General features: G+C 36.9%; 1 protein-coding gene across 9 annotated transcripts in view; it reads right to left on the reverse strand.

Moving 5' to 3' along the window:
• SPEF2 (sperm flagellar 2) overlaps positions 1–17,101 on the reverse strand; it is a 139,116-nt gene that overhangs the window by 52,768 nt on the left and 69,247 nt on the right. For 8 of the 9 annotated variants that reach the window (XR_001596628.2, XR_001596627.2, XM_016142439.2 and 5 more), the window contains 5 exons: positions 13,243–13,317; positions 10,408–10,556; positions 5,980–6,107; positions 5,756–5,894; positions 3,121–3,258 (listed from right to left, as the gene is read on the reverse strand). Coding sequence is in view for 7 of the 9 variants with exons in the window: in XM_016142439.2 (XP_015997925.2) it covers positions 3,121–3,258; positions 5,756–5,894; positions 5,980–6,107; positions 10,408–10,556; positions 13,243–13,317 (629 nt within the window). In the remaining 2 variants the exon portion in view is untranslated. The remainder of the gene's footprint in view (positions 1–3,120; positions 3,259–5,755; positions 5,895–5,979; positions 6,108–10,407; positions 10,557–13,242; positions 13,318–17,101) is intronic. The other variant, XM_016142437.2, reaches the window with a different exon arrangement.

The following is a 17,101-nucleotide window of genomic DNA, read 5'->3' on the forward strand; positions in this document are numbered from 1 at the left end:
GGGCATCAGTTATTCACAAGTGACTCTGTGCCAGCCACGTCATTTCCTTTTGCAGTAACGATGAAACACACATGTAGTAAGACCCTGCACAGTTCCAAATACATAACTGTAGACGATGAGTTTTCCAGCCTGTTCTCTCATTAGGTGTCAGACCAGCTATCATATCTGTGCTTCTCTTTGGCTGTGTAAATGTGACCTCCAGACTTTGCTTTAGTTAGTGGGTTTACTTAAACCAATACCTGAGTGCTTAAAGACTGAAGCTCTTATTCAATATATTCCATGATGGCTAGTTAATTACAGAAAGCATCTTTCCTAAAATGAATGAAATTTACCTAGTGTTCAAAGCCCTTAGCTAAACCTAACCCAAGGGTATTTATGAAGGGATCCCTATATTTATCAAGCAATTACCATTGCTATTTAATTTATAAAACATTACAAAATAGTCTTGTACTGCCATAGTCACCGTTTGGAACAAATAAATGTCTGTTCTGCACTGTAGTCTGCAACCAACAAGAATGGTGTCAAGAAATTGGTTTTTGATATTGAAAAGCTATGCTAAATTGCTCCTGAAAAGCTGTTTTCTGCATTATTAAACTTTTCTAGCTAAATAAATGAAACAGAAAGAAATCTATTTGGTTAATTTGAAACTATGTTATACAATAAGATCACCATTCATATATTGTTTAAAATTATGGAACATATTTAAATACTCTACTTGGATTTTAAACATAAGTATATATATTTGAATAATTTTTCAAACTAGCTTTTTGAAATGATTAGAAAAAGTAAACATTTTTCTCTTTCCTTGACCAAAAAAACAAGTTGAGTTTTAAAACATTCATATGTGAACTAATTTCACAGTTTGACAGTAAGCGTGTGTACCTGTTGTGCTTAGATTTGGTAAAACAGTAGAGAGAAAATGAGTCTTGTAAACTATATTCATGAGAACCTGCACAATACCACACTTAAAATTAGTCACATGCAAATGTAAACTCAATTCGTACAAATTGGATATTGATGAATAACTCTGAGGAATTGAAGGAATGTGTTGCAAGGTTATAAAAATTATTGTCATACATTATAGCTTTACATTATTTGGCAAGTAACTTTACAAATCAGGAAATTATTCCCTCCTTAACTTAAAGAACTGAGCTCTTTATGATTAAGTTTAGTAGATCTTATTTTAAACAGTAGGTACTTGAGACCTCGTTATATTATTTTAAATAAAAGATTAAGGGGCATAATTTGATTCATATATAGCTAACTATGAATAAGATGCCATTCTATATTTAATATTCTCATATAAGCAGAATTGATCAAGATTCTTCTCATGTTTACGATACCTAGTTAAATAATGCTTTCTGATTATTTTTCTTGTCATAAATATCTTAGTTTTGAAAGAAATCTTAGAAATAATCTAGAATAGCATTTTCTAAAATTTATTTCATAGAAAACTTGTCCTATAAGCTGTTACCTTCTTTTCTCCTAGTCGGTTTGGATATAGATTCAGTTTCTCTGTATGTGAGCCTTAAATATAGGTATTTGTTGAGCTGTAAGAGTTATACCATTTCCAAAAGAGGTATGTATTGCTTTAACTAATAAGAATGATTCACAAAAACTCTCTATTACTTTTACATGCACTATTGGATTTCAGTTATTTTTGCGATAAGCTTTTGATACACCTGTTCCAACATGCAATCTCTGCTTGCCTACACTGGTGTCCTGGGATGCTACCCAGACTGTTTTTGGCTGCTTGGGAGTCTCACTTTAAACCTTTGCACAATCGATGCCTTGTAGCTCCCATCTGGATCCCAGAGTTAGTAATTGATGAGGCTGTTCCTGCCTCTCAGGCCTCTGATGACTTTTCAGGCCTCCTGTGGTCTACATCTGTCACTGGTGTGTCCCTTTGAAACTTGGAAGTACTAGCATTCATGGTCATTTATTAAACAAGCATTTGTGGAACACCTACTACGTGCTAGCTTTGGCGATTGTCAATTAAATATTCTCATTTCCTGCAGTAGCTGCTCATGTAAGTTAATTAGCTAAAGACTAAAAATGTCCCCCTTTCCATTCTCCATCCTTAATGTTATTCTCTTATAAAAAGATACTCATGTAGACATGGCTTGACCACAACAGCCTTTATATTCCCCTCAGCTTAACTAAATTTCAGACAGGCCTCTTCCTAACTCTAGGCTCCTGACCTCCCTGTTCTTAGAGCATTGACTTTGGAAAACTTGTAAATCATTTCTCTGTCTCTTTGAGATGTAAGTCTTTCGAAGAGCTTCTTGCCACTTTTAGAACCCAGAACTATTTTTCTCTGGGACCTGGGAACCATCTCTTTGATCAAAAAGACAGCCTCCTACTCTCTAAGCTCTTCCCCTAGCTTTGGAGGGTGACTTGTCCAAGTGGTAAACTCCCTCTTGTCATGAAGATTGGAGAACATTTACTCTCCTTTTCGGCAAGGCCAATGAGAAAACACAGATGTCCTATTACTTGCCCCTCACCCCACTCCAGCTCTTAAAACCTCTCCACACTTATCTTGGCAGAGCTGGGTATCCACGCTTGGTCTGTGCTTTCTCCCCTCTTATTAACACTAGTCTTGGAACAAAATTAATGCTGGTCTTTCTGTCCAGAGTGATTTTCTATTTAACAGGCTGCAAATATAAGTTCATCAAGTTGTTCTAATGAGGGGCTGCTTTTCCAATCCAGACATATACTTTTTTCTTGAGTCCAGTGCTTGCTGAGTCTGATCTAGCCCATGCTTTGTGGCAGAGATGCTTTCCTAGGCTTCAACTAGTCACCTTGGATGTCTGCCATGAGAGGTTGACCAGGTAACAACCGGTAGAGACACCATCTCTGGGGTACTGTCCGCATCTCTAGGCCACCTGGAAGCAGAGCTGATGAGTAATGGCTTGAGATGCTCCCAGTTCTTGTGCTTGTTTGGTGGGGGCCAAAATCATTTATTTCAGCTAACTTCCTCAGCAAGCTGGAGGTTGGGGCTGGCAGAGTGCTATAAAATCAGCCCCGAACAGAGCCCTCAACTTTCCAAAGGAATTGTCGCACAAGGAATGACGTGGCTGTGGAGGGAAGAGTCTGTGTCATCGTGACCGGCGCTCTTACCTGCATCAGGGAGAAGAAATGGTTCATCGTTATTCCGGTAGAATCCTGGAACCAGCTCTTGTTGATGATGTCCAGACGCTCCTGCTCCGCCTCTTCCTTCCGGCCATCGCAGATGTCCCAGAGGCGGTCTCGTAAATCCTGAACAGAAAGACACCTCGCTGTTAGGCTTTAGGGTCACGGGGTCGAACTACCTCCTTGTAATAAAACTAAAATCCTTTGCCTATCTTAAAAATGTCCCTAAAGAAAATTTAGACCTACTGCACTCATTCTGCTTATTCTGCTTCTACTCTGTGTCTGAAAGACACCCGTGATCACCACAGATCCGCTGCGGTTCACTTCGGTCACGGCGGCTGTGCTTTGTGCATCGTAATCCTTCCTCAGAAAACACTCGTGCTGCGTTAAAATCTATCAGTCAAAAACTGTAGCAAGGAAATGGGTAGAAATGGATGAGTTTACAAGGGTTCTTAACTTACTTTCATCAGTTTTCGCAAGATCATGTAGGTATAAAAATGTAAAAACAGAATAGAGCAGTTGTTTCAATCGGAGTTACCTATGCCACTTTAAAGACTGAATGTGAGAAAAGGGCCCGCCCTAAACCTGAAGAGCCCATTCATCAGCCGGCACAAAGCAAAGGCAGGTTTATTTTCTTAAAACTTCAAAAGTTTCTCTACTGTATAGTCCTGCTGAAGATGCACTGCTCAAAAGAATTATAATATCATTAATGTGGTTGATTTGGCAAAAACTTATTAAATTTCCCAAATAAAGACCATATGTTATTTTCTACTATCTATCTTGTATGTACAAGAATTTTTCATATTTTACGGTAACTGAAAATTAAAATAAACTTAAATGAATTTAAAAGATTATGTTAAATAAATTAAATATATAATTTAAGAGTAGAGATGTATTTTTTTAAACTGACCACAAAGACAAACTATAAAGAAAAATTTTATGTATTTGTCTACATAAACATTAAAGAATTTTTGCATATTAAAACTCATATCAAATAATATAAAGCAAATATCGAACTGAGGATGTATTTGTAGCATATGACCAACAGATGGTTTGTATCCTTAATATATAAAGAAGTCTTAGAAATCAATAAGAAAAAGAGTACACCGCAACATAAAAATGGGAAGAAATCATAAACAGGCTTCAAGAGGAAAAAGAATAAATGACAATTGTGTGGGGAGAAAAATGATCAACTTTAATTGTAAAAACAGAAATGCAAATTATAGAAGATACACATATTTTGCCCATTATATTGGCAAAGATTAACAAAAATAATAGAAGACAATATTTTATGCATTATCATAATCTGTTTTTGGAGTGACATTTGCAAGTTTTATGTGTTTAAAAATTAAGCATAATTTTAGAATTGGCAATTTATATTTTTAAAAAAATTTATAAGGAAATAAAGATGCGGTAAATATTCAGATGGATGATATTTAACTGTGTCATTTTCTCTAATAAAGGTTGGTGCTCAACAAATATTTGTTAATGAAATGGCGACTAATAGAAATTTGTTAAATACATTACAATACAGTTGGTTAATGAAATATCTTTTAGACATAAAAATGATGAGGTAGATGAATTTTTATTGAGAAAGGAAATGTATTCTATTGTTGAAGAAGAACGGTACAAAACCCTATGTACACTGCAATCACGTGTTTAGCAAAAATAATTGCCCCAAGGGAGTTAACAGTGGCTAACTAGTGGCAACGGGATTATGGATTTGTCATTTAAAACTTTTCTTCTTTTTATTATCTAATTTATCTACAATAAACATATAATACATTTGGAATTAGAAAAAATATCCCACATAAGATATTTTTAATTTCAAAATCTCATTCTACCAATAATCACCCGGGTGATATGGAGAAGGTTTAGAGGAGGTCTGGCGTTACGAATAAGTGGAAAAAAAGACAGAAAAGGCAGATATTTTTTGGATTTACATAGTTATTAATTACTGTCTGAGGAGTGTCTAAGAACAGGTAAAATACTTCAGCTTTACTCTGACGTTTGTAAATTCAATATCTCCTGGGTTAAATCCTTTAGCGCCTCAGTCATCTGAGTCACTGTCATCCTTTAATTTAATTTCAACAGCTTTGCAACTTAATTCCCAACTAGTCACCTTGCTGCTTTTACTCCACTGTAGATGCTTTTTCAAACCAGAAGCCAAGGTTTCAGCTCTCATTCAGATCAACACCAATATCCTAACAATGACCTCCAAGGCCTTAGAGAACCTATCTAGTCTCCTGTGATCTCTCTGACCTCATCGCCAAATACTCCGGCCCATGCTCACTCTGCTCTGGCCACGCCTGCCTCCTCGCTGCTCTTCACACATCCCGAGCAGGCTCCCCTCTCAGCGCCTTGGCCTTTGTTTTCTCCTGTGATCAACGCACTCTTTCCCCAAATATCTACATGGCTCACTCAATCACTTCTGTACTGAGTTTGCTCAAATGCCACCTTCCCAGTGGGCGTTTTCGCAACCACTCTTGAAAGATGAGTGTTCAAACCATTTCTCTCCTCATCCTCGCACCTCATGAAAGTAAAAAGGAAACGAATTAGGGTTTTGCAGTATAAGATGTGAGAGTGTGGAGACGCCGGCCTAGCGGCTCACAGTTTTCCTTACATTCACTCTTTGGTGTAGTTCAGCCTTTGTTTCCTCATCATCCCACAAGTCCTCAGGAAGAGAGTTGAAATCAGCCTGCCATTGAGATACGAAATCTTGCTTGTGATCTGGACGCCTTAGAAACTGTTGGAAACTTGTTCTGTAAGGCATTAAAGAGGATGAGAATAGAGCTTGCACGTCATATCTGTAAACTGCAAAAGTCAAACTTTGGAAACTTTACTTACCTAATGTTATGTAAGTAACTAAGCACAACATGCTGGTCTTCTCTCAGATGCCTGAGTACTGTTTTGATGGAGTTTACATAGGAATTTTCTATTAGTTCCCAGTAAGGTACTAAAAATGAAGGTATTTCCTGTTAAATGGTAAAACATAGAAATCATAATTTTAAAGTGAAAATTCTTCCGAATAATGAGTCAAAAGAGCGAAACTAAGCAAGAAGGTCAAAATGCAACTGCAAATACTGAAAACGTTCGCTGCGAAACTTCTCGCTCCCTTTTTTTTCCCCACCTCCCACCAACTCCTGAGAACACTCATCTCATAAAGCAAGGAACAAAGGATGTCTTATTTGCCACTTTACATTTTTCCATATAATTTCCACAGCATCTGAGACATAGTAGATGCTCTAGAAATATTTATGGGATGAATAAATCAATTGAATTGCCACAGATGTCAGATTTTCTTTATGTTAGAAAACTGTCCACTATGAAGAACGCCTAGTGTTCATGTCAGGATGATGATGGATTATTTCTCCGAATTTACCCAAGAGATTTTATCTTTGTTCTGTGCATCATGAAAATTGGAAAGTTTCTTTTATGTTATCTTTAATGATACAAACACATAATTAAAAAAATAATCGAAATGAAGTAAAATTGAAGATACTTATTATATTCAATATAGACTTGTCATACTAATTCTTCTCTTATTGGCTGTGCATATTTACTAAAGGTATCACACATGGGAACCTTAGAGGTCCAATGGGCTAATTTTCTCTTTAACTTAGAAATTAAAATACTAGAGATAGATTATCCAATCTCTCTGTGGACTTCGCTGATGTATTAAGCATGACATTTCAAGGCAGTTCCCTCCAGTGTCACACAACTCATATTACTGGAAAATTCTACCTTGTGTTGAATAGAAATTTGCCTTCCTGTAGTTTCCACTTAGCCATAGCTGTGCCCTTTGGAGAAGAACAGACTATATTCATACATCCTTCCCTATGACAGCTTGTCATATATGTGAAGACGTCAGTGAGGAGAGACAGGCTGGTATTCAAGAAGAAACTTGCTTGTTTTAGGATTCCCAGCATCCAGTGCAGCACATAATGGGTGCTCAGCAAATGTTAATATAAATGTAATTCGACTATCCTGAACCCGGTTTTATCATCTGTTAAATTTTTAGGAGACCGGGTGGCTTCATCTACTCCTAAAAGTCTAGGATTCAATGTGAACCATACTTCAAGTATTCATTCACCTAAATTAAATATTTATACTGCCTTTAATGCTCCTTTGACATTATTTTGACACCCTTTTCTTACCTAGTTTCCCCACTCTGTTTCTAGTTTGTCATGATCTCTCTTAAAGGATGTGGGATCCAGGGGGGTGATAAAGGCCATTTTAAATAAGCCCACCACTAAACCTTCCACCTGGTTGACGTCAACCTATTAATTAACACTGCATGCATGAAGAGTTGCTACCTAAGAACGGACCTAATTAGACGAACATCCTGCTCACCGCTCTCATTTCTCTCTAAGAACTTCCTGAGAAGTTGTCAAATACTATTTTGAACACAAGATATATGATGTCTTTGGTACTCCTCTGACCTGCCTATCCAAACTTGCTATCAAGAAAAAGGAATGAGCCAGTTCAGTAGGACTTAGTGAAACTGTGTGGGCTCTGGGTGATCAGTTTTGTATTTTATAAGTGCTCAGAAGTCATGCATTTATAATTGTCTCTGAAATTTTGTCAGGGATTAACTACAGCTTATTTGTCTACATGTTACTAAATCCCATCTGCCTTTCATTAAATATTTAGACATCTTCCTACATCTGACCATCCAGAATCTCCTGTATCTTCTGTGACTTCTATGAGTTATTGGTAATGTCATATCTCTATGTTCTTCCAGTCTCTGGGATGTAATTTTTCTGTATTTGGGGGCTTGAACTTATGTGATGTGAGTAGACGTTCAGCTCTATCCTTTCCAATTAAATAGTATTCTCTTTGTTGGAGAAGATTGAGCATAATAAGAAATCAGCAGGCAAAGCAGATAGTCACCAAAGCTTCAGAGCTGGAAAGCAAAGAAGACCTCTCACTATACTGCCTTGGTTCTCTCTGCACCTTGCCTTGTGGCTGGCAAAGGGGAGGGACCAACACTTTCCTCAAACTTGGCTGCTGCTTCGACCTGAGAGAGGCAGGTATGAAAGCAAGAGCGCTCTCTCTCCCCAGCCCCACCTCTGTGTGTGTGCGCGCGCGCACGCGTGCATGTGCGTGTGTGTGTGTGTGTGTGTGTGTGTGTGTGTGTGTGTTTCTCTCTCTCTCCCTCCTTCCTCTTCCACATGCTTATTAAAGTAAGGTAGATCTGGAGTCCTAGGAAGGAGGCCTGGAACTAGAGTTATCAGATAAAGTATATGCCGAGTTAAATTCATCGATTATCTGAAATTCAAGTTTAACTGGGACGTCTAGCTGTCTTTCCTTTCTAGTTGTCTTTTCTTTTCTAGTTGTGGCAAAAGCTGTTCTCTGCATGGTCCTGCTTAGGTAACTAGCAGTCTGTGCTGCACATCCTCTCATTGTCCCTCCTGACCAACTTCTATCCTTCACTCTCCATCCTGCTCAGTGCTCTGGGAGACTAACTTACGAGAACAACCCCAGGAAACCCCCTTGCCTTCCACCTCCTGGGTAAGAAATACTAGAGCAGGGAGAACATGGGGTCCGGTTATGTACGTCCCTCTTCCTTCGTGCTGGATCACGGTGGGTGGCTGCATCCCTCTGCTGAAGGCTCCCATCAGATGGCCCTCTCCATGCCGAGGGCCTCTCGAGGGCCGAGCATCTGCTCCTTCTCCCCGCCTCCTCAGGTCTAGGTGCCATAAGGGCTGCCAGTTATCCCTTTTTTAGGGCTATGTTTCAGGGGTATGTATCCTTATATGTTTCCTTACCTACTGGTCACACATATGTAAATACTCCCTTATTCAACTCTCCTTAATTTATCATGTTTTCTGCCAGAATCCTGACTGCTAGATGTGTATGAGAGCTGATGCCCTATCTCAGAGTTAATGTTTGTTTGTTTGTTTATCTTACTCTTGTCCTCTATGTCCTTTTTGTTCTCTATGATTTTATTTCTCACAGGGGCTTTGAAGTTTGCAGTTAAGAATTTCAATATTTTTGTCCCTTTCTCTCTAACCCTGCCAAGTAATATTATTTAAATTTTATCTTCTCCCAAATCAATTCTATATCCTGCTCTACGACTGTTTTTTTATATATTTATTTATTTTTTATGTTTGGCTGAGTAATGTCAATTATATACATCTATAGTTATTTAATTTAATGCTCTCATGGTCACATATTTCATGTTATAATTTCCCCTTTGATGCTAATTCATTCATTCATGCATTAGAGGCTTATCAGGAATTTGTTCCATCCTCTGCACCGTGTTCGATTCTGTACTGAACGCAGCGTATCATTGTTCGACGTGTTCCGACCCTCCCCTGAAGAGTTTATAATATTATTGGGGAGATGAGACATTTCCCTAGGAAGCCTCAATAACAGCAGCAACACTGCAATCACTACAATTCATGATTGGGTGTCGAATGTTTGGGACAGACAGTCTGTGCTGAGTTAGAGGAGTGCAATGAAGAAGAGAGGGACTGAGTCTTGAAAAAACAAAACGAAAACAAAACTCTGTATCTTTTAAAAAGTTTTAAAGGCAAGACCATTCTGTGTGATTTTCCCTAAGATGATGTACCTATGAAAGCGACCAGATGTGCCTGGGTGGCCGGCCACTGGACCTTGCAGTTGCAGGGGAAAAAGAACTCAGTGGAGCTTCCAGGGCTCACCTGAGCCATCCCCGCACCTTACACTAGTGTGCCCACTGACAGGTCTCGAGTCTGATGGGTCCCCGTTCTTTGATTAGTACACTTAGCTTCAAAAAATGTCTTCTACTTCTAAAGAAGTTAGAGGTTAAATTTCATTTGAAAGCATTCTGATGGGAGCATGAGAACATGAATGGAGGGCTATAATTTGCTGCATATGTGTTCTGGGGAAGTCGTTCTTCCAGGAAACTGGATCTCTGCTTGTCCTTGGGGAGAAATTTGTCCTTATAGAAACCATTTGTCCCTCAACTTCAGCACTCAACAACAGGTCAAAGTATGACTCAGAAACTTGAGGGAACAGAGAAAGAATGAGATGTGGGTAAATGAGTAGTCTCAAAAATCATCACGGCTTTTTGATGTATGTGTGTGTGTGTATAAACATTATATATATATATATATATATATATATATATATCCATATGTGTGTGTGTGTGTGTGTGTGTGTGTGTGTGTGTGTGTGTGTCAATTATTGGCTCTGAAAGCCCTTCTGGATGGTGCAAATAATGGTATAAATCTTACTACGAACAGGAAAAAGAATAGATTCTACTATCTTAGATCAAAACTGCCATACCTCAGGAATTGGTTCATTCACATAGATCCATTCTTCTGATCCTGGCTTAGGTGGTGGTGGCACTGTTGGAGTAGGTGACACATCTACAGATTCAGCAGGTGATTTCTTTACTGGTACTTTCCCTCCTGATGATTTTCCTTTAGGAGAACCTTAAACGCACATATTAAATCATTCCATTACAAGTGGAATGGGACCAGATTCTGGTGGATGAATATATCTATGACTGCCATGGCCTTTAGGAAATTCATAAATTACTTTTTAAGCAACTGTGGGCAGCCTTACCAAATCAAAAATCAAAAACCTCTTTCTTTACAGTCCCCAAATTAATCAATGATACCAATAGTAGGATTTTTTTTTTAAACAATCCAACTTTTCTCATTCATTTGGCTATGAAAAGCAACTTGATTATTTTATTTTCATCTCTGTCCTTGCTTCCATGATAAACAGGGTTCTTACAAAGTTTAGAGTTTAGAGTAAAGTGTATTTCACTTACTTTTTAAATTTTACTTTTGAAAATTGGCAAATTAATGAGAAAGAAGGCAGTTATAACATGAGTGGTGCTTTTGGTGTTCTTTGAAGCCCAGGGGAAGAAGAGGGAGGAAGCAGATTATTTTAAGAGTTAGCCGGAGTCGATGAGGAACGTGGGGTAGGAGAACCAGGGGCATCATAGCTGCTGATTATTCTCACATTCCCTGTGTGAGGCACAAGGTTTCTAAGCAGGAAACTATATTTCTTGCTACAGTTGTAAAGTATGAATGAAGGTAATTGCTGTGCCGTAAGCCTGCTGAATGAAGGCATGAGAGAGAGAGAAGGAAGAGGAGAGGGAGGACAGAGAAAGGGAGAAAAAGGAAAGAGAGAGGGAGGAGGAAGAGGAGGGAAAAAAGGAAGAGAAAGAGGCCTAATTTCAGTTCAGAATCCAGAAAGGGCATGTGCTTCACTTTCCAGGGTAGCATCATGAGGGGATCTAGGCCAGTCAAGTGGCCCCCTTATGGTCTGAAAGACCTTGTGACTGACCAAAGTACCTTAACTCAGAAAGAACCAGTTTTCTTAAAGGAGCAAGGCCATTAGATTTTAGACATTCATTCCATTTAAATTCCACTTACCTTCATATTACTTCTTGAGATTTTAGATGCAATTTATAGATGCCTGTAGACATGGGAGCTCTATCTTTCCCCCAAATATATTTCTTTAATGAATATTATTTAATTATAATACTCTTTAAGAAGTAAATATGTCTTCCACTTTTATACTAATTAAAATATACGAATTAAAAGTAGAGGGGAAATTGTCAGTTGTATTTGTGGGCAGTTAGGTGACTTCCACTTACACATTTAAAAATAGTACCCATTATTCACCATTATTCACGGGTCTGAAGTTGTATCTAGACTTTTTATTTTTTAATTTAGAAAAATTTAAGAAAGGTTTTGTTTAGTCAATAACCTAAACGTTCATATATATATTTTTCATATGATGACTTTTGATCCATTGGCCTGAATTTTTGGTGAAATAAAAATGATAACTCACCAAATGGATAAGTCCACCATGTCATATAATCAGAGAAGGGTGAGATTCTCTTTGAGAATCGTGGTTATAAATCTTTAAATGCCAAAAATAAAGATATATTTTAGCACATCATTTTGTGAACATTGTACTCTCGGGCAGCAACTACATTGGTCATTTGTAATAAAAATTAAACAAAGTTACACAGTCCATGACAACCCATTTAAATGTACCCTGAAGAATGTCGATTGTCTTTATCCATAACTGCATTTCAATCTTGAATTAATTGGTTCCTACAGCAGCTTCCACATAAATCTAACTAATATTCTTTTAGAGGCTGGAATTTTCTTCTAACAACTGTCAATTACTTCGAAAATTATATCCCCTTTATCTCATAGAAATAGTTAAAATAAAATAGAAAAAAAATATATAAATGAAATTAGGGTCAGGAAAAATACAACTTAAAATAGAAGGTCAAAACCAATAGAGGAATTAGAAGGCATATACTGAGAACTAGGTCCTTGCACGGATACTAAATCTGCTCCACTAATTTGGTTCTGAACTTCTAGAGAGCTAAAATAGAAAAAATAATGCTGTCATTTAGCCAATTATCTAACCACATGGAGGAAGAAAAGTTTTCTTGACCCTTGATTCTGAATGAAATTTCTTACCTAGAATTTTCTTACTTTTCTTTTCTTTTTTTTTTTTTTTTTAACACCTTTAGCACCTGGTATTTCTAGGTGGTCTCTCCTATTCAAGTACTAACTAGGCCCGACCCTGTTTAGCTTCCGAGATCAGACGGGATCGGGCACATTCAGGGTAGCACGGCTGTAGACCTTACTTAGTATTGCTAGTAAGGCCCATTGAATGTTGTAGTGGGCATACCCCTCCTTCAGAAAATATAATGCCAGGTTATTATTAGTATAATGAAAACCTCACCTCCACTGTTGTGTTATGAAAGTTGAGGACTTTTATTCCAAAGTGCTGATCAGTGAAAGCAATTCCACAGGGGCCTAAGAAATATGGTCCGGTATGTACCTTTCTAATGACATAGTTTAGCCCAAGGATAAGGCCTATGATACTTTGATGAATGGATGTTTTGTATATTAGATATTATTTAAATTATTCCTTTCAAGCAACACTTTTTTTCAACAGGAACTTTGCTAAAAGCTAGGCTGCAGAAACTCAGGTTATATTCTTTGTCAGGGGCTTATGGTTTACAAATGCTTGAGAGAAGTATTCAACGTACACTACTATGCAGATCTAGTGTTTCGCTGAGACAGAAGAAATGAATTCAGAATTATATATAATCGTATCTGTCTTTATATGCTGTACCTTTTCTTTTGAGTGATGTGTCACCTTTCTTCCCTTTTCCTTCCTGAAGAGATTCTTTCTTACCATGCGGGGATTCTAAACAAAATTCAACATATAAATATTATTGGTGATTTTCTTCAATAATCTGGGCTATATGATTTGTAAGCAATCAAATACTATTTCTCACAGATAAACATCTGTGAACCACATAAAATGATTCAGGCCTTCACTGTGAATTAAAATTCATCTGAAGATAGACTGTGGTCAGAAATTTCTTAAATGATAGCCTTGATAGTACTATCCTATTCTGTCACAGTAAGTTTTTTATCAACATTTCATGGTGGATTTGATTATAAACTCTTTAATGCAACAGAGCTGCAGAATTTTAAAAGTTAGTTATCAGACCATTAGAAGCATGTGGCTCTATTTGGATTTATTTCAACTGAATGATCCTTGTACAATAAGATAACTGGAACTGTAACAAGAATGATGCCAAAACACCTTGAAAAAGAGTTAAATAACCATGTTACTTTGATATTGTGCATCCTTGAACTTCTTTTGACCGCACACTTGGTTGCCTTCTGACTTTACATATCCATTTCGCATTGAATGTCACTTGCAATGCAAAGAATAGATTGGGTATATTTATCTTAGATTCCCTGAATTCTAGTTCAAAAATTATTTAAAGGGTGAAAATGGGAAACTGATGATCCAGAGGTCAATAAGATGTCCCAAATAACAAACCAGTTCCTTGAAAAATTTCACTACTTCTTGCATTATTCACTAAACAATTTCAATCATTTTCCTTCCTTTGTCCTGAGCTACAGTTTTTTTTTGTTGTTGTTGTTTAGCAGACAGATGAATATATGAGACAATATAAATGCCTGTGATAGAGAGACTCTATCTGAACTATTCTTGTATTTAAAATTGATAGTTATAAAAAGTGTAAAAAATTCATGGTACATATACTTACATTTAAATATATCTGACAAGATTCCATAGAAATAAGATAAGTGCAAGACATAGAGGATTAACCTTAAGACTTTAACTTCTATAAAAGCAACATCCAAATAGTTGACCACCAAACACATAAATAAATAAACAAATAACCAAATATTTGAATTGATTGCTTAAAAAAAAATAAACTTAATAATATTAAAAGTCTAGATAAGCTGCTAGTTCCTTTCATAACAATACGCCGGGTAACCAATAACTTAACTAGCTCCAAACTTAAGCACAAGGCAACAAAGAAAAGAAGATAAAAATAGAGATATCTAAGATACTGAATTTATAATGTACTGAAAGCAAGTCTAATTTCTTCTGGGAGTAGCATGTACTTGGCTGGCTTTTATTTTTAATCAGTTACGAAATATATTCTGACATTTGGCAGTGGATTTGATCATGAATTCTTTAATAGAACATGACTGTGAAGTTTTTCAAATTTAATATCAAGTGCATTTGAAATAGATATAAAATGCAGAATCATATACAGTGTAGAACTATATTTGGACTAAATGACTGTTAATACTCAGTGTACTATGCCTCCTTTTTTGCCCCATTTCCACCGTGATTAATTCTTTTTTCTTTTTTCTTTTTTTTTTTAGTAAATAATTCCTCTTTTCTTTTTCTCTAAAGGAGACCGTAATTGTGTATTTGAGCTGGGCATGTTCAAGGGCCTCGGGCTTTCAGTTCTAAAATGTTCTCTTTTGAAAAATTCGTAAATATTTATATACAAATAAACAAATGTGCTGGAAATTGCCCTTCCTAAAATCATTTATCCAAGTTTCTCTGGACTGTAGAGGCAGCATGGCCTGTTTCAATGCCCCTTCAATGCTCCAAAGCACCGAGATCTTCCAACATGCATTCGTGTTGGAAAGCAGTAATCAGGCCTCTGGCGACGAACCCTGCCTTGCCTTCTTTCCACTCAAAATTATTTATTTATTCATTAATACATCACATGTATATTGAATTGTGTTTTCACCACCCAAAGTTAAATTTTCTTCTGTCACCGAAAATCGGACCTCCTGTACCCTTATCCAACTCCCCCCTTCTCCCCTTTCCTCTGGTAACCACTAACCTACTGTTTGTGTCCATGAATCTCTGTATGTCATTTTTTTTTTTTTTTGCTTTTTTCAATTTTATATCCCACATATGAGTGAAACTATATGGTTCTCAACTTTTTCTGTCTGACTTATTTTGCTTAGCATGGTAATCTTGAGATCCATCCATATTGTCACAAATGACAGTATTTCATCTTTTCTCATGGTTGAGTAATATTCCATTGTATGTATGTACCACAGCTTCTTTATCAATCATCTGTTGAAGAACATTTTGGTTATTTCCATGTCTTGGCCACTGTGAATAATGCTGCTATGAACATCGGGTGCATATATCTTTGTGCATGCTATCAAGTTTTTTGGATAAATACCCAGAAGAGGGATTCCTGGGTCATATGATAATTCTTAGTTTTTTGAAAAACCTTCATACTGTTTTCCATAGTGGCTATACATTCCTACCAGTAGTGTTTGAGGGTTCCTTTTTCTCCACAACCTCTCCAACACTTGTTATTATTTGTCCTGTTGATGATAGCCTTTCTAACAGGTGGGAGGTGGTTCCTCATTGTGGCTTTGATCTGAGTTTCTCTAATAGCTAGTGAGGGTGAGCATCTTTTCATATGCCTGTTGTCTGCTTGTATATCTTCTTGGGAGAAGTGTCTGTTCGGATCCTCCACTTGTTTTTTTAATTGGCTTGCTTGTTTTTTGTTGTTGTTGTTGTTGTTGAGTTGTATGAGTTTCTTATATATTTTGGATATTAGGCCCTTATCGAAGGTGTTGTTTGTAAATATCTTCTCCCATTTGGATGGTTGCCTCTTTGTCTGTTGATGATTTCTTTTGCTGTGCAGAAGCTTTTAAATTTGATATAGTCCCTTTCCACATTTTTAAAAATCAGGCACTAGCCTTGCCCTTGGTGGAAAAAAAGAGACAGATACAACCACTCTTTGAAGCAACAATAGCTTTATTATTCCTCCAGTGCACAGCATTCAAAAATACAATTTTAAATTCACAATAAAACTTCAGAAACTTAAAGACGGAACTGTGTTACAACCAGACACACCAGAGATTGGTTTGAAGGGATGGCTTAGGTACAAAGATGCCCCTGATTGAGAGCAGACGAGGGGAAGAAATGAGGAGAGAGCCGCGGCCACAGGTTAAAGGCCGGTTTTGGATAACGGCAGGCTCACTTGATATAAAATATAGAATCATGTACAATGTAGAACTATATTTGGACAAAATGACTGTTAATATTCAGTCTTTCCCAGCTCTAAAAGTCATTTTAAAGACTTCCATTTTAACTCCAGACCTCTGAATTATTTTTATTTTTTATTTTTAAACTCTTAGCGAGGTCATGGGAAAGGGCGTATATTTAATTCGTGGCTTTGTGTTCTATTGGTTACCTGATAAGACAAGTTTTTCTGTAGAGTTTGTAGTTTTTCTGTAGTATTTTGCCTTTTGGTAAGCCCCATTTTATTGGATGGAATACAATGGTCTTTAATAGACCATACATATGTTACTAAAAAATTTATTTGCCTAATATAAATAAATAAATTTTAAAATATTCAGACCCATCTCAAATCTCCATGAAGCAGGAAGATAATAAAGTTTAGAAATAGGACCATGACACATTACCAAGAATACCTGGATAGACTCGTATAACTGCACAGCCAGCCTCTTATCAAGCTGAATAAGAAACTAGAGCCACGTTCGTTTCATACAGCACCAAACCTGAAAATGACATTCTACCAATATCACACATTTCAACAATTAAGCACTTTACTTTTGTCTTTACTTTCACTTCTACTGCTTAACTTAATGGTCCTCGG

This window comes from Rousettus aegyptiacus, unplaced genomic scaffold (genome assembly GCF_014176215.1).
Source record: "Rousettus aegyptiacus isolate mRouAeg1 unplaced genomic scaffold, mRouAeg1.p scaffold_m13_p_8, whole genome shotgun sequence".
NCBI lineage: Eukaryota > Metazoa > Chordata > Mammalia > Chiroptera > Pteropodidae > Rousettus > Rousettus aegyptiacus.